Raw genomic sequence first — 25,326 nt, 5'->3', positions numbered from 1 at the left:
GTGTGTGTGTGTGTGTGTGTGTTTTGTTGTGTGTGTGTGTGTGTGTGTGTGTGTGTGTGTGTGTGTGTGTTGTGTGTGTGTGTGTGTGTGTGTGTGTGTGTGTGTGTGTGTGTGTGTGTGTGTGTGTGTGTAAGCAAAAAGGAGTCAGGTGTCCTCAGTCGCAAGTTATAATTATTATAAAAGATAAGTCGCTGGCCCCAGAGAGTGAATGAAATATGTCCTAAACTGCAGCAGGCTCTGGGAGTGGCTGTCCACGCTGCCAGACTCCCAGCATCCTCCTTGGCCCCTCAGACATCACAGATGGTATCCCGGCACAAGCCAACCACCTGTGAGGGGAAAGTGAACGATAAAAGTCTCGGACTTCTTGTTCAGCCTTGGGTTTAGCCTCATCAGGACACATTTTATGTTCCAGGCAAGGTCGGCCAATCACGGAAAAATGTTTGAGACAGCAGCTCCTCCAGACTGAAACCTGCTCTGAGATGTGTAATGAATGGCTTGATAATGTACAGGTGGAGATTATCTGAGATATTAATGTGGTTATGTAATTTTCTAATGAAAAACTCTGAGTCATTCTAATGTAATTGTTTTTCCTTAAATGAGCTTTTTCCTTTAAACAAGCACCTCTCTGATTTCACTCCCCCAAGGGTAGACACCCATGTTGTTATGTCCCTGACACGCTGTGTAGCTGAGGTTTTAACTGAAGGTGAATTGTTTTGTGTGCGTATGTGTGAGTGTGTGTGTGTGTGTGTGTGTTGCACCTTGCTTACTTAGACAGAAGATGCACTTGCTTCCCTTAATAGCAATTAGTGGTAACAAGACAGGCAGGGAGCATGATGGGAAAGTGTCTCTGTGCTACACAGTTGTGGATAGAGGCTCTTGAGAGGTTAAGGCCACAGTTAATTGATCCAGGTTCTGCATGCATTTCTGGAAGTGTTTTTATGCAAAACCTCCATAACATATTGCATTTAATTTAGGATTGTGCATTTAATAAGACCGACAGACAAAACACTGGAAGATATGTTGGATTCCACTTCTTTTTTTTTTCACTATCTCCTGTTTTACAGGATGATGAGAATACAGGCCACTAACTAGATATCATGTTAAAAAGCTGGACTGACTTACTGCATCCATTGACCTCCTGGATTCTCCATGCATACTGTAGTTGTAAATTAGGCCACACAGTGCCTATTTTTGGAGGGCAAGCTTCTGCACATTTACAGTACCTGTAGTTAGCTCACATCCAGTGCTGCTGCTATCGATTATTTTTATTATGAATGAATCTGTTGTTTTGATGGTTAATTGATTGTTAAGTCAACACAATGTCAGAAAATATTCCTTGATGGATTGTTTTAGTTATTTTGACCCAAAGTATAAACATTTTACTAGTTTTAGCTTCTTAAATGTGAATACTTGCTGGCTTTTGTAGTCTTCTGTGATTGTAAACTTATTGGGTTTTGTCTGTATATTGGACAAAACAAGCAATTTGAAGACATCATCACGACACAAGATGAAAAATAATGACTTTAACACAGATAGCACACTCAAATCATCTCTGTTGATCCATCACCGAATCCCACAGAGGCTGTACTTACTCGACTAGTTTCCCACTGATGAGTTACTGTGATGAGGTTGACATGGCAACAGAGCATCAACACTCAATAGCAAGTGTAGCAGTTTTTTGGAAAGGTCATTTTCTTTGTGAAATGATCTTGTACGCCTAGAACAGACAATGTGGCTATTCTTTTGTCAGGATGCTTCATTAAGATATAACCTGGGACACATTTATTTATTTTTTTCCGCCAGCTTTCTTCCTCAGCCACAATGAGTCGAGCATCCTTTTGTTTTTTTGTCCGCCTGAAGTAATCGGCAGCATCCACTGTGATTGCATTTTAATTAAAAAGGCGCCATTTTAATCATCTCTGGCATGTTGTTGGAGAAAGGGGATGTGGCGTTATCAATCCTATGTCCCTGTCTAACACACGCGCACGCACGCACACACACACACACACACACACACACACACACACTATGTCTGACTAACTGCATGGCTGGATGCTTCATTAAATGGAAGGTCATAATTAATATTGAGAGCTGACAAGGCCTCCCAGAAAACCCAATGAATTAAGCAGGGAAGTGATGAGGAGGTAAAGTTGAATCGACTGACACTAATTGCAGAGTGGTGACATGCATGGTCAAGAGGGATTGCGTGACTCTTTCTAAATGCTTCTAAGTGCTCTGTAGCCTATAAGTATGGTCTTATATATGTGTGTAGTCATCTTCAAGCTAAATCTGAGTTCTTGGTAAAATATTGATCCTTTAGCATTCATTTCAAGTTGTTTTTCTGTCCATGTACGTACATGAATGTACGTCCAATATTTACTCATTACAGCAAACCAAAACAAAAGAGCTGAAAGATGCTAAAAGAATCCGTAGAACTATGGGAAGTGCAGATAAACTGCTGATAAATCTCTGTGTCACCACAAGTGACCCTTTTTACAGTATATCACACATAGTCATTTCATTCATTGTTAATAAACAAGACTTTGTAAAGCAAAATAAAAAAAAAAAGTGTGCAAAAAAAATTTGTATGGTTTCCTATTATATCTTATATTGTGCCCTATAGTATTAATAGCTGTGGGAAGGAGGGACATCTCTGCTGTGGCAGGAAGCTTTGGAACAAAATACTTAAGTCCATGTGCTGTGTTCAACCAACAGCAGCATTTTAGATTTATGGATAACTGCAAAATGTAGCTTAATCTGTGCATGAACATGAGGAAAGTATTGGTTATAAAATAACACTACCAGTTGTCAGAAAAGCTAGTTGTATTCTTGATGTTCCAGCAGTGAGTTGTTTTTCTTCAGTTCAGGACGTTCTGCCTTTTAGTTGAGAGCTGAGCGACCTTACAGCTCTGTTATGATGCCTCACTCTACATCATTAAATAGCCATTTCGCAGACATATTGAGGCCATTACCTCTAAAAGATGTAATTTCATAAAATGTGCCCTCGACTTCCAAACAAAACGGCTGCATATTGTATCTGTATGATCAAGTTAGACTAGACTTTAATAATTATAACAGAATAATGATCCTAATGATGAATCTGCAAAGAGGAAACTCGAATAAACTTGTGATGCCTAAAAAGTTCCTGTCTCAGCCACAGCTTTCTGTTTAAATTGATCTTCTCTTGTCATTATAAAAGAGGCCTTTTCAGGTTGTGGGATTTGTTATCACTTCAGGGCCACTGTACTTTCCTCCTCCTCAGCCTGTTCTCTATTCACGGTCAAAAGCTGCTCATTGCTGTCCATCGAGGCCTCCGGGCCAGGAGGGTGCATCCAATAACGTCACTCCTACTGATGAGCTGAACCAGGGAAATAACAAAGATGAAAGACTTGACGAAAGAGGGCTGAAGCTTGACCTAGTTGTTTACAGATTGTCTCCGCGTCGCCAACATCGCAAACGCCATAAACTTTGTAGTATGAGCCTGTCTAGAGTGTATTGAACAAATCCGAATGGTTCTTAGTGGCTCTCTTCTTAGCTGAAGGTCTGATTATGTTGGGCTTGTTTTGACCCTGAATGTGACAGAAAATAACACTTCTAAAGGAGCTTTTACCCCACAGACAATTTTTTTCTTTCAACTCCGTCTTTTCCTGTAAATGTGGAGGATCACCTGTGCAGATCGGCGAGCAGAACAATCAGCCCTTTGCTCGCCCAACTCCCACATGTGAAATATGAACACAGGGAACAGCTTCCCATAATGCTCCTGCCATCTGTTCATTTATTAGTCTGGAACACCCGGCCCCTGGTCCAAGCGTTAAAGTTCATTAATATTCATACAACATTCATATATGGAAACGTTGGGGTATAAGTGTCAGAGACAGGATAGGAGAAGTCGCAATAATGGATGATTGATGGCTCTGCCATTAGCAGCGAGGCCCACCGCCAGCGTTAATGCAGTACTAAGCTGTATATTTAGAAATTGTGATATTGGGCTAAATTGCAATTTATTACATTTTCTGTACATTCAGTCGTCTATTGTGTATACTACATATGCAAGAGATTTGTTATGTTTCCTCACAATGCAATTTCCCTCTTCTCCCCTCTAAAGTTGACAGTGATTTATATGAACAAATTAGGCTGCAGCTAATTTTCTTCACAGATTGAAGGAAAAATTGGACATTTTGGGATATATATTTATTAGCATTCTTGCTGAGAGTTAGATGAGAAGATTGATACCACTCTCATACCTGTGTGGTTAGTTTAGCAAATTGTCGTTTTTACCTTCTGCCTTTCCAAGGCTCGTTGTTTCCCACCAAACAGCAATCCTCACATCTAACACGTGGCAAGAAAGCAAATAAGTGTACCGGTACTTTCCAAAATGCTTGTTTTTCGATTTGAAATGTCCAGAAATCCTGTAAAGTATTTCATCTTCAATGATATATTGTATATTTTTTTGTCTATTAGTAAGTCTTGTGTTTCACCTTCTCTCCCCTCCAGGTTGCCTGTTTGAAGACGAGCTCTGTACGACATATGAGTTCTGCGTCAATGGTAAGTCGGACTCATGTACGCCCACCACCATAACTCGTTATAATGTACATCATCCCTGTGGTATCAACCATCACCGGCAGCTCTAAAGCCGTGCTGGCTATTTTTAATCATTCAGGAAATAATAGATACATAGATGGAGAGCTTGCTCACAGCATTTTGTTCATATGAGTCATGTTTAAGAAAAGCATTAAAACAACTGGGAGCCAGGCTGCAACAGTAAGAACAGCACAATATAGCTATTAAACAACAGTTGTCTCATTTTCTTCAACTAACAACCAGGCTTAGGATCAATACCAGTAGGATGTTTTCCCTTTTATATGTTAAGGTTGACCCAAACCGCAACAACCTCGTCTATAAAACCATCTTGTCATGAAAGATGGATGTGTCTGTGTCAGTGGTTGCCATGACAACAGGTCACCTGATGAATGGAGCGGAAATGTCAGGGCTTTCCACAGGGTGGCATTCAGCAGAATCACACAGAGCGGGGGCTTCAATTTTGAAGGGGATTGATAGCATGTCGATATCCAGAATCATTTTTACGAGAGAGCCGTCGTGAAAGGTTAATGTATTCTCCCATTGTGGAAGATTTCAACACCATATTGTTCTTGCATGCACACACGAAATCTACATCCATCCCAGTGTTTGTTTTTGGCCTCATGAGCATAATGATTAAATACCCTTGCACTTTGAGGTTCTTTGTTCTGTTTGCTCATTTCATTTACTTTCTGTAGATTGATCATACAATCAATTTCACAAACAACATGAAGCCAGCAAAGAGAACACTTGCTCTGTGGCAGACAGTAGAATTACATGCAAAATATGACGTGACCTATAGCAAACAGCGTGAAGTAACACACAGGACAAGTACCAGTTTGAATATGAATATGTCAATAAAAAGAGGAGGATGAGAATGACCCAAAATAATTATCTTTTGTATCTCTGTCGGCTTCTCCCTAGTTATGTGGGTGATTTTATATAAAATGTTGCTTAATACTTTAACATCTTGTGGATTGACAGTGAAGATATGAATGTTAATGTTTTAATTCTCATACAATAGTCAAGTCAATTGATCAGGTCTGCAACTGACAATTGTTAATAATAGGTAATAATTTTCTCTATAAAATGACAGAAAACAAGCAAAAAAATGTTAATTTCCAATTGCCAGATATATTCAATTTACTACTATTTGATATTTATTTATTGTACGAGGAATACCTCTTGAGATGTGTCATCTCATTTTCGCGAGGGTCCTCGGTAGGACTGGACAGTACAGAAGACAAGACATTGCAGTACAACATACACATTCACTCACATACAATATACTCTACTACTACTATACTATATCTACATTTCAAAGATGTTGCTGATTCATTTGATTAATATCTGTTTAAATGTTCACCAAAGTGCTTTGCAGAGAGATGAAAAAAATAAGAATACAAAAATAAATATTGATGAAAATCGATCCAAAATGAACAGATAAAGCATGGAACTAAAACACAATAGGCCAAATGCATAGATAAAGTATAAAAAAGCAGAAACTGGATATCAACAAGTAAAGAAAAGAGATGGGTCTTAAAGAAATAGTCTAACATTTCGGGAAGTACAGTACATCTATCTGCTTTCTTGCCAAGAGTTAGATGAGAAGATTGAAATCACTCTCACTATTGTTTTAAGATCTGTTTTTGAAGATATCTGTTGGCTGGGGTGAGATCTAATAGTGAGGAGGGAAGTTGGTAGTCTTTGAATTTGCAGTTGCATGTTTGAGAAGCAAATTTTGAGATCCCTATCCTGATTTCCATATTAACTCAGTTTAGGAGGAAACAGGGAAGGAGGAGGCAGCGCTGAAGAGAAATATAAAAAACTGACTTTAATTTCACAGACTGTATTGGTACAGAGGGGAGCTATGTGTAGCCTAATAGAGGGAAATTGCTGACACCTCGACAGAAAAAAACCCAGAAGCACAGAGGAGGGTCATGGTGGGTGTGGAACTTTCACATTACATTAGACTATCATGCAAAATCTATGACATGGATTGTCATTTCTTTTCCCACATCTTTTCATCTTCTCTTTTTTTTTTTACCACACTTTGGCCAAGGGCGCAGCACTCACAACATCCCTCTCATGCTGAAATATAATTACAGGCGTTATGCTCGATAAAGGCAAATATATACAGGCAAGAAAGACTAATGTTGGATTAATGTTGTACCTAATATGCAAATAATGAGACATTATTTAGTTGCTTCATAACCCTATATGTATATTCAACGCTCTGTTACTCTCCATCGGACTCCTGATGAGCAGCAGCCACCGCCGCACAGACAACAGAGGATGAGTGGGAGTAACTAGGTCTGCCACTTCAACTTCCCCAGGTCCCTGAAGGAGTAACCTGGTTTATTCTGGGCTGAGCCAACCATGCTCTTCCTCACCCGTGCTGTTGCCATGCAAAGTGACTGAGGGGAGGGAAGGGCTGTGGGAAGGAGCTGCTCTGTGAGGTGTCAATCAGTACCATTTTATACATGGTTAACTGTCGTTTAGAGTGCATATAAAAATGATTCACCCCTGTTGGAAGTTTTTATGTTTGATTATTTTACAACATTGAATCAGAGTAGATTTAATGTGGCTCTTTTACACTGATTAACAGAAAAGACCCTTTAATGTCAAAGTGAAAACGGATCTCTACAAAGAGATTTAAATTCATAAAAAATAAATAGTACAAAATGTATGTTTGCACAAATATTCATCTCCTTTAATAGGACACACCCAAATCATCGCTGGTGCACCAATTGACGTTTTTTTTTTTTTTTTAATAGCTATTATTGCTACTGTGCGGCTGTTAAGCTTTCTGCTCTCGGACAGAAAATATAAAGTTTACTGTACAAAGATAATGTTGGCAGATTTACCACCCAAACTTTTTTTAAACAATGGGTGTCACAGTCTGCCTCTCTGTCGCTCTTCTCCAGCCACATTCCCCATTCCCCAGGCCTCTTCATTGCCATTTTCCATCCATCCACCAGATGTCCTCAGACTTGCCTGCTTTGTCTGTGTTTGGGTCCAATCCGTCGTTTGAGTTGTGCAAATGGGTCTTTAATTTCTCACAGAAGTAAAAATAAAGCAGGCTTCTCATTTCTAGTGTGTCGGCTGAAATGACGAAATCACATTTTGCTCAAACACCGTGAGTTGGTTAAAAACCTCTGTCTCCAAATGACCTTCTTAATGTTTCCAGCTGATTTGTTTTAAACAACAGCCCTGTAAAACTGAGGTTAAAGCTATGCTAGTTAACGATCCAGCTAACGTAGAAGACGTTTGTGTATTGCAGGGTAGAGCCTGTTAGCCCTAGTATTATAATAATAAGGATGAGGCTATTTGCACCCCTGGTACAATTAGCGTACACTATGTATTACCCCTGTGCATTTGGCATATCCATATCCATACTACTCATGTGTTACACCTTTTTGGAATATTATCGCCCTGACATTCTTACCCTAAACATAACCAATCCCACTCCTCTTGCCTAAACCAAAGCAACCCAACCAGAGCAGGCATATTCATGAGTCTTCCCCATACCACCCTGCAAAAAATAAAATAAAATTGCGTTTGCGGGCCCTGACTTGCGCAATTGCATGCAAATTATCCAATCCAAAATGAAAAAAACAAGATCACCTCACCAGGGAATTGAACTCTAGACTCCCAAACCAAAGCTCACTGTTCCAACCACTCACCTAGCAGTTCTCACAGAGTTTTGTACTGTTTACCACTTGGTGTCTTGAAGCCTCGGTTGCTGTTAACCATACTGTATACAAAAAATAGGTACAAACTAACTGTTGTATGCTTTCACGCAAAGCGCAACTGTAGTATCCATTTTCCACTAGAAATTCAATTGTTATAAACTTTAGAGACAAAACTTTCCTAATTTGCCAGTTTCTGCAGTCATGGAAGATGAACGTCCGCCATGATTTAGGTGCACGCGAGCAACGTGTTTTTGTTGTTACATCACAGGGTGTGAATAGCTCAGCTGTGTGACCGAGGCTATTCATACCGGGGGTGCAACAAGACACTCCGTAATGATAAATGAGGAGTCCATTTTTGGAGCAAAGTTCCTTCAATATGTTCTTCTACTGTAGATGTTATTGTGTCATTAATTAAATAGGTCAATTACCATCCTCCATATATCATTAGATCTTCTGCTGTCATGTCTCAATTTGGAACCAACCTCTACAAATCTTTATTTCCATCTTCAGCAGAATAGTTTCTCAGGGGTTCCTTTTAAAATGACATTTGATTACCCTGAGACCGGAAAAGCATTTAAATTGAATGCAACTCTCCAGAGTCTGTGGCTTATTGGTATGATAAGCCTAGCACAAGTACAGCGGATAAGTGCTAAAAGTTTCCCTGAGGGCACCAGTTGTCTCCTATTAAACACTTAACCAACAGTGTTTTATTGATTGGTGGTTACCTTGCCTCCACTTGGGCCAATATTGTCTGAAATGTCTGCGCTGTATTTTAGATTTCAACGATTTAGGTGATAGTTCTATTGATCAAAGCTTGAAAAGGGTTCAACTGCAGCATAAACACTTTAAGTAACTACTACAAAATCTATAGTATGTGTGGAAATAATGGGATAAGTAATGTTAAAGAAAAAAAAATGTAATTATAGAGCCAATACAGCCAAACTGAATAAGCAGTATGTGTTTATGTAGCTCTGAGAGTCAGGTTTGTCTTTATTAATTCCTGTATTTACGTATGTAGGTTATGATGCATGCATCAATGTAATCAGCACTTCGTAGCTACAATTTTCACATAAAAAAGACCTGAATAATCCGTAAACACTTCATTAATCATATCCTGATCACTTTTGTTTCTGTTATTTATTAGCAGACTACATCTGGCCAGTCTCGGTGCATTGATTCGGGCCTATTCATTTTCATGACATGAGTTGCACAGCCAATACACCTGTTTCAATACGTCTTAATTTGTCTCCTGGGATCGTCTTCCCCTCCTTGAGACGTACAGTCTTTTAGCAATGCGTTGCTGACTCTCGGCTTTAGCGTTTGCTCCTGTTATCCCAACGCCTTAGCCTTCACAGCAGCAGCAGCCGGGTGTCACTCTGTCTGTCTCAGTGGGAGGAGAGACGGTGTGTGGATTTACAGCTCTTTACCTTTTTTTTGGCTGAAAATCTTCGTCTTTATTACTGTGTCAACATGGCGCTGATCCAGACGAGGCTACTCTTTACTCACTGATTTGTAGGATTGTACGGATTGATTGATTCCGTGGCCTTTCATGCATTATAGATTAGATTGATCAAGGTTCATTTGCATTGCAGTTGCCATTTGATCATCACAGTGACACAAGGCATGAATTGATCCATTGTCAGCTTAGAATTCCCTTAAACCTGACAGATGGTCATTAGAAAACCACGGTGTTCTGCTCTGCTTGACAGATTTAGCTTTATTGCCAAATAGCCTTGAATGTGTCGGACCTACATGGTTCTCTTGTTATCTGCTGGCATATTTAAGGAAAAACTCGCTGGTATTTAATTGCCCTGCTTTTCTGTGTTATTTTCAGATTTGAGCAACACATCATGCACACGCTCCACCAAGCCTGAAATTAAAATGTTGTTTTTAGATGTTCGAAAATCAGTTTCCTGCAAACTGTCAACTACAATGAACCATTGTTGCTTGATTAGCTCAGTATTGTGAAAACACACTATAAAATGACAGAACAGTGCTTTGTGATTCATCATGCATGTGGCTCCGAATGGTTCAGCATCACTTCCATAAATCAGTCAACTCTTAACGTTTGTCAAACAAGGATTTCTTTGTTGTGAAATACCTCTGACTTTTATCTTGAAAGCACTAAATCCCTGTGTGTGTGTTTGTTCATCTGGTTGCTATCAGGAATGTCCCTGATAACGGAGAAGGAAGTAACATGTTTAGAAGTAGCTATTGCCATGGAAACCAAGTAGGAATGCAGGGCATCAAACTCATTTTTCTGTCACTTGTTATGTCACCAGCCTCCCCTTATTTCCTACATAATATTTGTTTTTAGCGTCTGACTAGAAAAAAATAAAACCTTTTGCTGTCATTTTATTAACCATGTCACCCCCGATAATATAAAAAAGAGGGGTTGTTGGCGTAAGAGTACGGAGACAGCTGACATCTGTAGGTTGGAAGTTTTCCTTCCTTCGCTGTTTGAGATCCCAAAATAACTCCTGAGCGTTGTACTGTGTTGTCTATGCTAATTCACCAACTCCCACCGGCTTCTTTCTCTACAGAGCTGTCATTTAATGGGTCACAGACAAAAGGGCGGAAGGCAGGAAAACACCCGCTTCTTGTTTAGAATAAGAAGTACAAAAAAGTTTTGTAAGATTATTTTTGTTGACAATTTTTAGGCCTTTATTTGACAGGACTGCCCAAGACAGGAAAGGAGAGAGAGAGAGGGAACTGAGCCCCCATAAGAATTGAATTTAGATGCTGACATCATGTTATTATCTTTGTAATCATCAGTCACTGAATTTTACACCAAACAAGGCGCTGTAATTAAATTTGGTGAAAACTGATTCTGGGTGATGTTTGAACAGAGATAAAAAGCGAATACTTTTCTTTTTCACTTTTGATGCAAAGGTGAATCTCGACATCTCTGGGTTAAAATGTTAATTCACATATAGATGATAAGAGATATTATTTGTCATACACGTGTAGTGTATAATTGGCACTGGAAGAGGAGACAGAAAATTGCAGCATGTAAAGGACATCAGTGTTTGTGTAGTCTACGGTCCCCAACGTGTCATCGGGCATCCATCGTACCATTGATGTCTGCTGTCATTGTCCGACATCTTGGGCCCAATTAATGGGATGCTGTGGTGCATGACAAAGTGTTGATTCACATGATTAGATCTCATCTAATCACAGTTGCTTCCTCACACATACTCTCACACGGTAGTATGCATGATCACACACACACACACACACACACACACACACACACACACACACACACACACACACACACACACACACACACACACACACACACACACACACAGATGAGATGGCTCAGATCGAATCTGCAGGATCATCTAAGAGGTGGACTTTCATTTAGTGAGTTTAGCCAACAAGATGCATGGATTCATGTCTCCAGCTGAGAGAAGGTGACAGCAGTGGGTCATTTATATTCCAGGCGTTGCGTCTGCACACTGCTTTCTGACCCCCTGAGCCTCAGCATCCTTCTGAGGTCTAGACCAGCCATTGAATTATGGGGCTGATAGGGACTCTGTGGCGTGGGTTGCCTAGCAACCTGTATTGAGTGAGCCAGGAGGCCTGCTGATGTGGGAGATTACCAGGGTCCCTGATAAAGTCATTCCTGCCACGAAAGGCTGCTTATCGTGGCGCTGTCAGAAGAAAAAATGTCATCTATTACCTCCCCCAAAACAGGAAGTTATCGGTGCAGAGACACTGCAGGTGCCACACACCATTACAACATTTCAACTAGGCAGGTGGATGTCATATTACTTAAAAAAAATGTCTTACATCTTACATCATGTGCGTTCTGACTTACAGCTATGAAAACATATTGGTTTTCACCGTTTTCCTCTTTTCTTTTTTTGTAGATGGAGTGTTTGGACAGTGCCAGGAGTTGGCCGCTGCAGACCTGTACACATATGATGTTTCTTCCTCTGCTCTGCAACGCCTCAGGATCCTCCTACAGAAACTGGCTCACAGAGGTACATACTGCCCGTTTGCCTGCCTGTCTTTGTACTAGTGCCCCCCCCCCCCCTCCCCTGCAAAATGCTTGTCTACTGCCATTGTGTGATGCAAGCCAAATAAGCCAAGCTGTCTCCTTGGCTAGCATAGTGCAACACCATTGAGCTAGAACAGGTCATTTGACTCATACCGGGCCATTGTTTTGCCATCATCGCTTAACTCCAGCAGCCAATTTAATTGGCTTGTATGCTGGTGGGACATTTAGAGCTAATTTTGTGGATGAGTTACTGTGAGGTGTACAGTGTAATCGCATTATGCAGTCTATCCTTACTCTAATAATTATAACTAATCACTGGCAGCAGCTAATGTGTTTGTTATAACAGGTTACATCTTCAGGGGCATATAGTGCATTTACAATAAGATGTCTTCATAACAGAAGTAACTATGGGTTCAAGTTTCCCAACCTGGAGCCATGCCAAGAATTTAAAAATCTCATCAGCACATCTCCTCAGTTCTGTCACGATAATATAGCCGATTTTATATTCATGTATCCAAGTCTTGTACTGTCTGTGGTAGACAGAGCTTCTGTAAATGCTAAACAAATGGCTCTGGCTTGTTTTTTCTAACAGACAAGTTAGGCACTCTTGGAAAATGTAATGTTGGATTTTATGACCCGAATGGTTACATGGGCCCATAATCTCTTGATAATTGATAATTATATGTGAAATAATGCAGACACAGTGTTCCGTTTGTGTCTACAATTCAACAAATATGGAGAGTTAAGTGTTTCATAATAAATAAATTTACTGATTTACTTGGGATTATAATCTAATGTAGCAGCTCTTCCAAGGAAATTACTCATGAACTCAACTAAATTCTACCTAAAAGAAGATTCTCAGACCTGTGTTTCTATTTTCCTTATAATTAGTATTAATTATATGGTTATTTACAGGAAACTCTTCAGGAAATTATTAATACATTTATAGGAAAATACAGACCAGTGTTACCAAGCAAATTATTATTAGAAATAGTTTTTTTCCACATATTTGGCAGCCTGTAACTGTAGTTATAACCCACCAGGGGGCAGTAGACTCCTTTAACACAGGCCATGACCACATACATCAGCCATCCAAATATAATTGGCTTTGCAGGCCACTCTGAGCTTAATATCTTTTAACAGGCGTGAACCACTGTTGAAAATCATTAAGAGTAAGCAGTTGGCCAGAGGAAATCAAAAAAAGAGGGGGAAAAATGCAGTGATGAATATTAAGCAAAGCGAGACCACACATTTATTCTAATTACTGCTTAGAAATAAACAAATGAGATTGAGGAGGATGAGAAGAGATCCGGTGTGTAATTTTTTTCCTGCTCCATTTATAAGAAGTGTTTTGTTCTTTAGATGCTTTTCATCATAAGACTCTGACCTTGTGTTTGTAGACACCCGTTTACAGATGCCGCAGACATGACATCATCACTTTGAATCATTTTCCCCTTTTCTGTCTTGTAGAATCACATCCACCGACACAGAGCATTATCTTTGGATGGGTCCACAATGCACTGTTAATGCTCGGTGGCACGTTATTCTTATCAGCTCAACAGCTATTGAAGTGTCATATAGGAGACGTGTGGGACACGTTTCTTTTTTAGTCCAGAAAGGGTTATTGAGACCATTGTACTGTAACCTAAATTGAAGAGATGAAGTGGGGAAAAAACGGGGGAGGAACATCAATGGAATCGATTTACAATCCTCTTTATCTTGCATCAGAGATGCAGGTAGAAATCACACAATCTCTGCTCACTGCACAACACCAATGTCATTCAGATCAATAGAAATTGACCCTTGTACAAAAGGGCTTGGGTTGTCTGGATGTGTCCCCATTGGCAGAGCACAATGTGTGGTATTACATTTTCACCACAATACGTTTTGAATGCAAGACCCTGTCATCCAACTGCAAATTACTTTTATATAACACAGCACCTAAAGCCAAGCAAGTTTAGTATTCACCGTGTGCAGCCAGAGTGTGTCTACACATTTCATAGCCAGGTTGCAGTCATATTGCTGTGGAGTCATTATGGCTCTGCTAAATGTGTGTAGATTGGGATTGTGTGAGAATTTAATTGAATGTTCACTAAACACTGACCCTGAACACCAAATGTCCATCATAGCTTAGCAACCGTAGGCTGGTCTGTCTAGTTATGGACTAGTAAAAGATATGATCCATAGTTATCTTGCATTCCCGACTAACTAGATACGTAGTACGTACGGTAGGAACCGAGCTTATGTGTTATTTACAAAGGCTAGAGAGGCATGTCATTAGCTAGCTACAATATTTTTGGGGGTTACAGGTTACGTTTCCTTTTCTTTTGTAAAATAAGAGCAACTGGAAGGGCATTCGGAGAGCGCAGACCTTCACCAAGACATGGTCACAATATTAATGCATTGTGAATTTTACCAGTCAGGAACTCATTTTTAGATTATTCTGACACCACATCAAGACAGCACAAATACCCGATCTCATGTTAACGAAGATGAAAAGTAATTTGTGTATCCGCCCCATGATTCAGATCCACTTCAAAATTGAATTCTTCCTTGGCCCATGCTACATCCTTCCACAAAATGTAATGACAATCTGGCCAGCAGTTTTTCCGTAATTCTGCTGGCAGACAAACAAACCGAGCTGAAAACGTAACCTTCTTGGCGGAGGTATTAAGCATAAATCTAACCACTGTGTTGCCTGTCCAAGTATGTTTTTTTATAGTAAGCATCCAAACCACCAAGGGTTATGTTAGAACAAATAACATTTGAATTAACTAATATACCTTTTTTATTTATAATACAGTACTAGGGCTAACTAGCTCTACACTGAAATGCACGGACAATGCTGCTCCTTATACGTTAGTAAGGATGCTGACTGTTTTCCTGTAGTAGCTTTTAGCCTCACTCTTTTAGCACAGTATCATGTATGTGTAGCTGTCATGTAGATTTAAGAGCCATTTAGAGGATTTCTTGTTTTCAAACTAAACCAACAAAACCAAATGAAGTTTTAGCATTAGCTTATTTAGGGCTTAGCGAACAGTCAATTGGACTGCAGGGCAAATTAAGGTTAATTCTGTGTTTTTTAAACTAGTTTATGTCATATTTTTCAATTCCTGCTCAGTATTTTTTTTTTCTGTCAAGCGCCGTACTCTCAACATCAGAAAGGATCATGTCAGAATGTGACACTGCCGTTCTTGATATACCACTAACCTGCAGTCGATCGACCTCCTGACCCTGTGCCGAGCGGTGGATACTCACATGGTACTGACAAGTGAAGTAAAATGATGCATTGGGACATTTGCATTGATAGGAGGCATCTGTCAGGGAGAATCAGTCACTATAAACTGACATTATGTCACTCCAGTGCCACTGAAACCACGTTACTCACAGCGATACTTTGCTTCCTGCACAAACATGTTTTCTTTGACGGACAATCGACAAAAACTATTGTTGTTCTTCCCCCTCATATTCTGCTCTGTCTGTTCCTTGACAACCTTGCTAGATGGTACTGGAAAGAAAAAAAAGTCAGATACACTTACACACTAACATGCCATGTGTAAACTGGAGTTGTTATGAGAAAAACAAGAGTGGTTTTATTGAACCGTTCAGTGTGCGTCTGTATCTGTGGGAAGGGGGCAGGATCATTTCAAAGAAACCTGCTGCAGATTCTACTTTCAGATTCTACGAGCAAAATGATTTCCTCCACAGACAAATAATCGTTTGTGTCCTAGTAGATGTTCACTGACTGTTTCGCAGACAATATGAAATTACTGCAGTAGAGGTGGTCAGTCAGTCAGGCTTCATTCACAGAACTTTATTTTAAATGTAATTTTTAGAAACCTCTAAAGATACCAAATATGGATGGATGGATTAAGGCGATAATGCATAAGATATGTAGAATATTTGTATTTTAAGAAATAGTGCAGCTATAAACACATTTCACTCAAGACCATAAAAAGTAAGTGTGATGTAAGTTATGTTAATAAGATAACAAATACTTTTTTAATGACATTATACACAGAATATTAATATTTTCTATTGCAATATTGGTTTCATTTTTCTGTCCAATTTCGATTGACACATTTAATTTTTACTAATTAGGTAGAACTCGCTGCTAAATTATTCACACTCTCTTCCATTAATGCCTTTTAAAATCAGTTGGACAGAAGTAAAGGAAAGGGGAAAATCTGCATTTCAAAAACAGCAGATCAAACTACAGGACATGTAGACAGGATCCCTTCTAATAGGCTTTGAATATTTAGGAACCCCCCCCCCCCTCTCTCTATGTGTCACGCAGAAAACAGACAGGAGGCCAACACAAATATCTTGCTTGTTTCAAAGCTGTTGCGCTAATGGCAAGGCGTTAATTAACTGAGGCATTTGCCTGAGACGGCCTGCTATCCTTAACAGGCAAAAACCCAGCAGCACTTGGTGATGGAACCCGCTCTTTCTCTGGACTTGCAGTTGAATTTGCATGACATTTAGCTCCTCAGTGCCAGGATAATCAGCTGAGAGGTTGATTGAAAGGAATCCAACCATAAAGGCCCCACCACTTTTCTTTCTGACTTTTTCTTCTACAAAATGGCAAATTTTGATTCTGTAATTTGCGCTGGCATTCCTTTTTCCCCTCAAGTGTGCCCATCACAGACACACAACAACATGATATGTATGGAAATGAGTGCATCCCCCAGGAGACGGAGGGGATAGAGGTGTCACAGTCAATGAAGCCAGCTTCATCCTGTTGTGGCACCATCACACATTTACCATGAAACCATTTAACCAGCTGCAGTTAACTGCAGGTACCATATGGATCCTTTAGGGGCCAAATCTAATTTCCCCATCACCATGCTATGATGATAGCATAAATGATCATCACCACGCTAATATATAACACAAGTATACACCACATCAGTTAAGCCATGGGTAGTTAACTGTCATTGTTGTATGGATGGATGGCTGAGCTGCGTTCCAGAACAGTGACAACATACGCTGCTTTGTGCTCCATTCAGCGCTGCCAAGAATGACTGGAGGCATCTGTAGCTGCTCTGCATTGCTCAGATCCTCATCTGGTGCTTATGAATATCTATGAGAATACCCAGAGTCTATGGGTGAGAAACCAGGCTAATGAAGACATTGTGAGGTGTAAATACTTTCATTTTTTTTGTATATTTAAACCCAGGCTGTTAATTTATTGTTATTAAACATGTCCACATCATTACAAGCAGCCTTGTTTCTTTAGTTGAGTCCAGTAAAAAGTTAGGTACAGTATGTGGCAGCTAGGAATCTAAGCCTTCCTCACAACATAATTACTTCTGTCTCATTAAAATATGTGTGTGCACTGAAATGAAGTATCATCAGTGAACATCTTGGCTCCTTAAAAAAAGTACAATATCTGTGGTATTCCTATGCTCTATGCCGATGGAATGCTGTGCCTCTTGGCTCATTGGGAATGGGGCCATGTTTTGGGTATCTTTTTTTTGCTTGGGTAGCTCCATCTGGTCCTGGCACCAGTGCGCTTTGCCCCCGCCCAGGAGTTCTGCATCCCAACTATGTGTTGGCAATCAGCAGAGATGTTGGCAAGGCGTCAGGCTGCAGTGTGACATTCTCCCTGGGCTTGTTGACTGGCTGTGTGTGTGTGTGTGGGTACATGTCTGGTCTGTGTATGAGTGTGAATGTGTAGGCATGGCTTCCTTTTAGTGTGTCATCATTTTAGACTTCATACTTTTTCTTTTGTTTACCCTGTAAAGCTAAGAGAACTCTAACAGTTTCTCCAAAGTAGATAACATAGATACTGTACAGTCACCAATATATATATATATATATATATATATATATATATATATATATATATATATATATATATATATATATATATATATATATATATATATATATATATATATATATATTCTTTTTGGGCCTTTATTTCCACAGGACAGATGAAGACATGAAAGGGGAGAGAGAGACAGAACAACATGCAGCAAAGGGCCGCAGGTCGGAGTCTAACCCGCAGCCGCTGCGTCGAGGAGTAAACCTTTATATATGTGCGCCTGCTCTACCAACTGAGCTAACCCGGCCACAGTTACCAATATTTCTTACAATATTTACAGCATAATAGATGAGAGATTGTTTGGATTTTTTTTAATGCAAAAACAATATTGAATGAAATACTATATATTACATCTCACAGGCATATACTGTATGTAGTCACTTTCCCTCTCTGTATTTTAAATATGTTTCACATCGTAGTCTTAGGATATAGGTCGATGTTTCAGTTTATTGCATTGACAATTACATACCAGTGATTCTTTGTTGGAGCCTGCTGTTATTTCTATGTAATGGTTTTCTTGCAAGCAGCAACAAGTATTTTAAAGAGATATTCCTCAAGTTTATCCAGGCAAGCAATCTCTATTCCAAATCTCTTTTTATTTATCTCTTTAGGAATGTCAAGCAATGATATATGAACAAATAAAAGCCCAGAAAGTATGAAACTGGTCAGGCATTTTGCATCCAACATTCAACAATTTTGGAAATATCAATAACAAAGCCAGGAACTAGAGTTGGTCATTTTAGCCTGGCTTTCCCATATTTTATTTTTATCAGTCGAGTAGTGTTTGGAATTTTGTATTTTATTGTATAATCTTAATATCAGATATTAGTTGTATTTAACCTTATATGCATCAATGATTATGTTGACCAAATTATGGCCACTATCTGCTTTGTATAATTTATTTTCCAAAGTCGTGTTGGACCTGGAGATATCTGCAGAAATCTTTTTGTTTTAAGCTTATATTGAGTCAAGAGGTGTTTCAAATAACCCACGACCAAAGGGTTTAAACTCTCCATCATATGCTACTTATTTTCATTTTTGAAGGTGCATTTTAATGTGACCTCTCTGTTTCCAGGTTTGACGTGGCAGGACGACATCACCCAGAAGATCATCTCTAGAGAGCTTTCCAAACTGAGGACCGTTCCTCTCCGCCATCAGGCCACAGTTCCAAGCCCCCTGACCGCCTACAGCAGCTCCAGAGACAGGACACTAAGCAGAAACCTTCAGCAATACCTGAAGGGCCTGAGCTTCGTGCCGCAGTCTGAGGTCGATGGACAACATGGAATCCAACGACAGGGAGCCAATGTTCAGGTAAAAGTATTATACTCTGTAGACTTGTAGCAGTTGCTGACTTAGAATGGATTGGACAGGTGTGACAAGTGCACAAAATTATGCAGGGTAATAATAGAAGAGTTTTAAAGAGAGAATTAATGGGGTATGCCACATATTTTTACACATGAAGTTCCATTTACTCTTCACAAGGAGTACTACTCAGCCTGTGAAAACAGTTGTATGATGTCTTCTGTGGCTCTGAAAGGAGCTTTCTTAAGTTTTGTTAGGTTATCTAGGCTTGATCTTAAGATTTTCTTTTTTCAGTAAGCCTCCTACAAACTGGAGGTGTGTGGTTTGAAAGATGGGCACATTTATGAGGCAGGGTTATGGAAGATACAGTGTTTTTGGAGCTTAGTCTATACTAGAGATACTAAAAATTCAATATATCTCAGCCTCTGCTGCTTCAGTTTTGACCATTTTTTAAATCTGTCTCGGGCAGGTCCCTGAACTTTAAGAAAGTGACATATTAAATTGCTGGAGTCACCCTTTAAGATACTATATTTTAATGTCGTAATGTAACCGGTAGAGATATCGCATTTAGGTCCAGGGTTAAGGCTAGAAATATTGGTCCACAAAGTAAACAAAAACAAAACAAAAAAGGTTTTCCTTGGCTGAATTGTGGAAGGGCCTCTTCCTATTCCTTTTGAAAAAGAGTCAGTATTTCTTTTGCTGGGGTCGCCCTCTTGTCCCCGCACCGCTTTTGTTTCTCGCTTTCTGTCTTCGTCTTCCTCTCCCACTGAGCAGGGACCCTTTTACACAAAGATCTTCCATCACCTCTTTACATTATTCAATCCTCATATTTAGGGTGGAACCCGGGCTTTGTGTGCAATGTGCTTTGCATCCTTCATAGCTGAACCGCTTCCTGCTGCTGTGTCAGTGCAGCCATAATGCAAAGTTGAAGAGTTCAGGACCTTCCTTATTGATGAGACGAGGTCCTTTGTTGTGTTATGTGATGGAAAAAGGCAAACATGGTTAGCATGAATGGCAGAGCACCCCCGTCTCGCTGTGCTAATGCCATTATGGCCTCTCAGTATGCCGGGCTCGGAAAGACTGACATTTTCTCTATATACATTTGAAGGACAGAAAATGGCACCAAGGGAGATAGCTAGTATAAGTGCCGCAGAGACATGGATAATAATGCTGCTCAGTGGATCGGATATACTGTATGCTGAATTTAAGTGTGGGTCCTTATGATTCAGACGAAAGGAATTATTTATCTTCCTCACAGAGAGAAGAAAGGACAAAATCACACATTTTGGTGCCAACATTAATACCAACAACAATGCCAAAATAGTTAAAAGGCCTCTAGATGCCTGTGTACCAGTGCATTATGATGTGAACACATAATTCATCATGTGTCAAATATAAACTCATATGGCTAAATCAGAAATCCGATGACTCATAGTTTCTTCTTTTTAGATAAGGGATTGCTGCTACTTCTCTGACAGAAAGGATATGCTTTTAAAGTTTGTTGTGGAAATGCATGAAATTACTCTTTGAGTGACACTATCTCATCTATGATTTCCATAATGCAATTTCCAAGGGCAGTTGTCTTTGATCTAGAATCCCTATTCATATCCTGTCCTGTCTAGTCGAGCCCAGGTTGCTTCTCTTTTTATACTAAAGCCTGTCACAACAATGCTGACCCAGCGCAACCCATCTAATGTTCTTATTGGGGGAAAAAACTATTGCAGAGCTGAAACTAGGTTGAAGATTCAGCATATGAATGTTGTCACTTTAGCTTCACTTCATTCATTCACAGTGACATTGCTAGCATGCTGATGTTTAGAAGGTGTAATGTTCACCATCTTAGTTTAGCATGTTAGCATGCTAATTAGCACTAAACTCAAAATACAGCTGAAGCTCATTAGTTTTTGCAGCTATTTTGGTATCATAAACACCTAATTAAACTTGGCCTAAGGAGGTATATGGACATAGTTACACATAAGAAAAAAAAGTAATTAATGAAAGTCTTGTGGAGATAATTCTATCAGCCGTCCCCAGAGCCACGCCTCTAGCATGGCTACATAATGTTTGACATATTAACAATGCTCTGCATGTGCTATGTGGCATTTTGTGTTGTAGATTGAAGACATCAAGTCTGAAGGTCATTTGGAGCCCAGCCGGTCAAAACCCCAGCAGGGCTGGAAGGAGACCACTATCAGTCATCAGAAAGGAGCTGGCCAACCTCCAGTCACCAAAGTCTTCACACAGAGTGGAGAGGGCAGACACCCCAAACTCAGTGCAACCTACTCCAACCGGGACCCAGGAAGGAGCAAACTGCTATCCAGCCAGCTGGAACGGCTTCTTGCCGAGGTACCGAGCACTCAGCAGAGCTCCCCGGGTGGCAAGGCTGCGTGGCCCAAAGGAAAGCTCCATTACCTCAGCTACATCCGGCCAGCTCCAAGTGACCATGCAGAGCCGCAGTCTCAGGTGGCTTTTGGCTCCAAAACCCAAAGGCCTGATCTAGACAGACTTCTGCTCAAGGCTGGCTCAAACCGACTGACCGTCAAAGAGCCTCTTAGTGTCATGGATGGTAAGACCTTTTTTTTTCACACTCTGGCTTTTATATTTGCAACACAATGTTCCTGTGGGGTTTTTGTTTTACATTTAAGTGATTGAAATGTTGTCTTAGTATGATTGTGGGTTTTCATTCTTCTCTCTTTCCTGTCCAGAGCGATTCATCCATAATATGGTGAACCAGCTGGGAAGGCACAGCATCAACATGGAGGCTTTGATTGGTAAAGACCTGGACCAGCTGGCTGGGGTCATCACAGGAGCGCTGCAGGAGGTGGATGAGGAGCGGCCTGTTGTTGGGGCACAGCCAGGACCAGGAGCCGCTGACTCCAGGGGGGACATGGAGGGTAACAGGGAGCCTGTGGCAGCCATGCAATTGAATCAAGACCAGGACCTGAAATCAGACAAAGGGCAGGATCTAAACCAGAAAGACACACTGAGAATGAAACAGCAAGGTAAGTGTCTTCTGTTGAGAAAGAGATACTTTTGGGTTTATTTTCTGCCATAGATATAAGTGTATAAGGCATTCTAAGTTTATGAATACGTCAATAATGCTTTGGTTGTATAACCCTCATAGAAAGTGCTGCCAAATGTATTTTTGAGTCTTTCATTTTGAGTCATAACTGTTTTTTCATTGCTAATTACAAAAGAGAACTTCAGTTTTCACACAATCTGCTCACATAAATTGTGTTTGTTTCCAGGCCAACAAATAGACGGAGCAGACAAAGAGACTGTTGACAAGGTGAATTTAAAATTACTCTGCTCAACCAACAAATTGGTTTCTCAAACTTACACTTTATTCACTTTTGAATGGCTACTTCAAATAGGGATGATTTAAAAGTTGTGCAGACAAGCATTTACTGTTCAATTATAAGAACTTGAAAGCAACTGTAGGATCTTATAAAATGCTGTTGTCTAACCTCTATATTTTTATTTAATGGACCTTTAAAAGCAATATGAATGAAAATAGTTCTACATGATGCCATGAATCTGTTGATTAACTCGTAAATATAGCTACTGAATGCACCCTTTAATAGTAATAGCAAAAAGGATGTCATTAGACCTTGGCCCAGCACTCAGATATAGAAATCAGTGAATGCAACACAAATTCACACCTTTTAATTGATTGACATATCTAATAGAAGTCTCTATTCAAGTTATTAATTCATTTTCCCTCAGAATTTAATAAAATCTCTTCTAAAAGCAAACTAAAAGGAATGTAGAAAATGCCTTCGCTACTCTAAAGAGAAATCTTCTTTGATTTAACACAGCATGCAGCCTTCTTCTCCAAGCTGCTTGACTACCTCAACATGGAGCCCTTCGGTGATGCTCCAGAGGTCAACATTGGGCCACCAGCTCCACTCCGGAAAATGGTTGGACAGGAAAATGTCCAAAGCCGGACGACGCAGGGCCAAGTTCTGGTACCCCACCGCTGGGAGGAGAAAACCATCCCTGTGAAGGAAGGCTCCACCCTGCGTTTAACCGGTGGTGCAGATGGGCCTGACGCTCAGGTGGACTCAGAGATCCAGAGGTGGATGAAGGGGACTCAGGCCCCAGCGGGGAAAAAGCAGCTGGAGGAGCCGAAAAAGAAGGACATGAGAGTCAAAACTCAGCTGGTCCACGTTGCGGTGAAGGAGTTTTCCAGCAGAGGGAAGGACAGACACTTTGGCTACATTATCACTGGCACAGAGTGAGTATGATTTAGATATACAATATCACATATTGATATTGCAATAATTCAGATTGTAATATATAATTTCTAAATCATAATATTCTGAATCAATATTGTATCTTTCTAGCCAAGAAAGGATACACATACAGGGTGAGGAACTTAAGCTGGTGCTTCACCCCTGTATACAGAATAACAAAGTGTAGTTTATAAAAAAAGAAATTGAAGAAATTAGAAATTAGAAATTAGAAATTGAGGAATAAGATGGTAGGTGTCTCAATATTTATTATATATACAAATAATGATTATAATGATTACCTGAAACGTAATGATTCTTGTATATTAAATTTGGGGTGGATAGCCATTTAAACTGACTGCCTGCACCTAAATGCAAGTTTTTAAAGAAGGATCAGACTAGTAATCATTAAAAATAATGAGGTGCTTAAGGATTTGTGGGCATTTTATTATATTACTGTTTGTGTTTTGTGTTTGGTCTGTGTTTTCATGTTGAGTTGTGTGTATTTGTATAAAGGTTCCTCTAGTTAGACTATAAATGGTGTGGTATGGGACATTGACCAATGCTATGTACTTGTTCCAATAAAAATAAACGTAATAAATGCCTTAAAAACAGCATTGCATTGCATTCTAGAGTATAAAACACAGAGATGTGCTGTGGCACCTGTCCTGTGCAACATTTTAGATGTACACTTGAATGTCTGTGAGTTGCACTCATATTAACTGTAGCTTTACTGTCGACAGCAGTGCAGACTCTGTAACTAGATTGATCTACAGCATGTCATTAACCCCTTCTACCTCAGTCATTGTCCTTGAAAATGTACATGCAAAAAGCATCCCTGACAACGTTTTAAAACCAACTTGACGGTGTAGCTCACAGCTATATAGTTTACCGCTACACTCACCAGTCAGACGTATGGCTGGACCCGTTTCAAGGCAGACTCATTTTACACACCTTAATACCGAGCATATGTCTCTCCTTTGTTCAGTTACTTAAAACTGCCTTTAAGAGACATAATTTCTGTCTAAAGCCACCCACATATTCCAGTCTTTATGGAAAAGAATACTGCAGTTTGAAATCCTTAGTGTGTGCTGCACCTGATTACAATAGCAGGGATGATAAATCCCTCAGTGTGTGGGTATTACTCTGCTGTATTACAGCTTTAATGATGATACTTTGTCAGGAAGGGTAGCCAAGTTCCCTCCCTCTCCTTCTCTCTCACCTCTCAGTCAGCTCAGGCTCAGCAAAGATAAGTTCCTATCGACTGTGTCTTCCCCCTTGGCCTTCTCTCAAATCCCTTTATGGCGTTATCGAGTCTGGTGTCAGTGCGTTGTCCTTCACCTGTTCAACGCACGTATAGGCTCATAAAGGCGCGATGGGTACAATCTTTGTCACCTTATTGCCACACACATAGAAATGCAGATTGAGACGTAAACGCAGTATGTAGGTAAGTTTGTGCCAGAGTAAAGAGACAGGTCACCTTCTAAATAAAATATTTTCACCTCCTCCTCGTCTATCCTCAGCCCACCAAGCGGACACCTATAGTTGACCTATAGAGGGCTCTGCATTTGCTGCAGACCTCATGATTGCACGGTTGTTATCCCTAGCTCCTTCGCACCCTGCAGAGAGGCTACGCAAACCTGCTTATCTGACAGCTCCTGACATTGTGGTGGTGATAGT

The 25,326-nt window shown here is 40.1% G+C and overlaps 1 protein-coding gene across 1 annotated transcript in view; it reads left to right on the top strand.

Annotated features, from left to right (window-relative positions):
• ptprn2 (protein tyrosine phosphatase receptor type N2) overlaps nucleotides 1-25,326 on the top strand; it is a 126,533-nt gene that overhangs the window by 10,077 nt on the left and 91,130 nt on the right. Inside the window, exons 2-8 of the mRNA XM_039790534.1 lie at nucleotides 4,495-4,545; nucleotides 12,152-12,265; nucleotides 19,188-19,423; nucleotides 21,530-21,980; nucleotides 22,120-22,416; nucleotides 22,663-22,703; nucleotides 23,233-23,651. Of these exons, the coding sequence (XP_039646468.1) occupies nucleotides 4,495-4,545; nucleotides 12,152-12,265; nucleotides 19,188-19,423; nucleotides 21,530-21,980; nucleotides 22,120-22,416; nucleotides 22,663-22,703; nucleotides 23,233-23,651 (1,609 nt within the window). The remainder of the gene's footprint in view (nucleotides 1-4,494; nucleotides 4,546-12,151; nucleotides 12,266-19,187; nucleotides 19,424-21,529; nucleotides 21,981-22,119; nucleotides 22,417-22,662; nucleotides 22,704-23,232; nucleotides 23,652-25,326) is intronic.

Source organism: Perca fluviatilis, chromosome 22 (genome assembly GCF_010015445.1).
Source record: "Perca fluviatilis chromosome 22, GENO_Pfluv_1.0, whole genome shotgun sequence".
NCBI classification, from domain to species: Eukaryota; Metazoa; Chordata; class Actinopteri; order Perciformes; family Percidae; genus Perca; species Perca fluviatilis.
The sequence above is the reverse complement of the archived record's forward strand: the minus strand, read 5'-3'. Positions and strand labels throughout refer to the sequence as shown.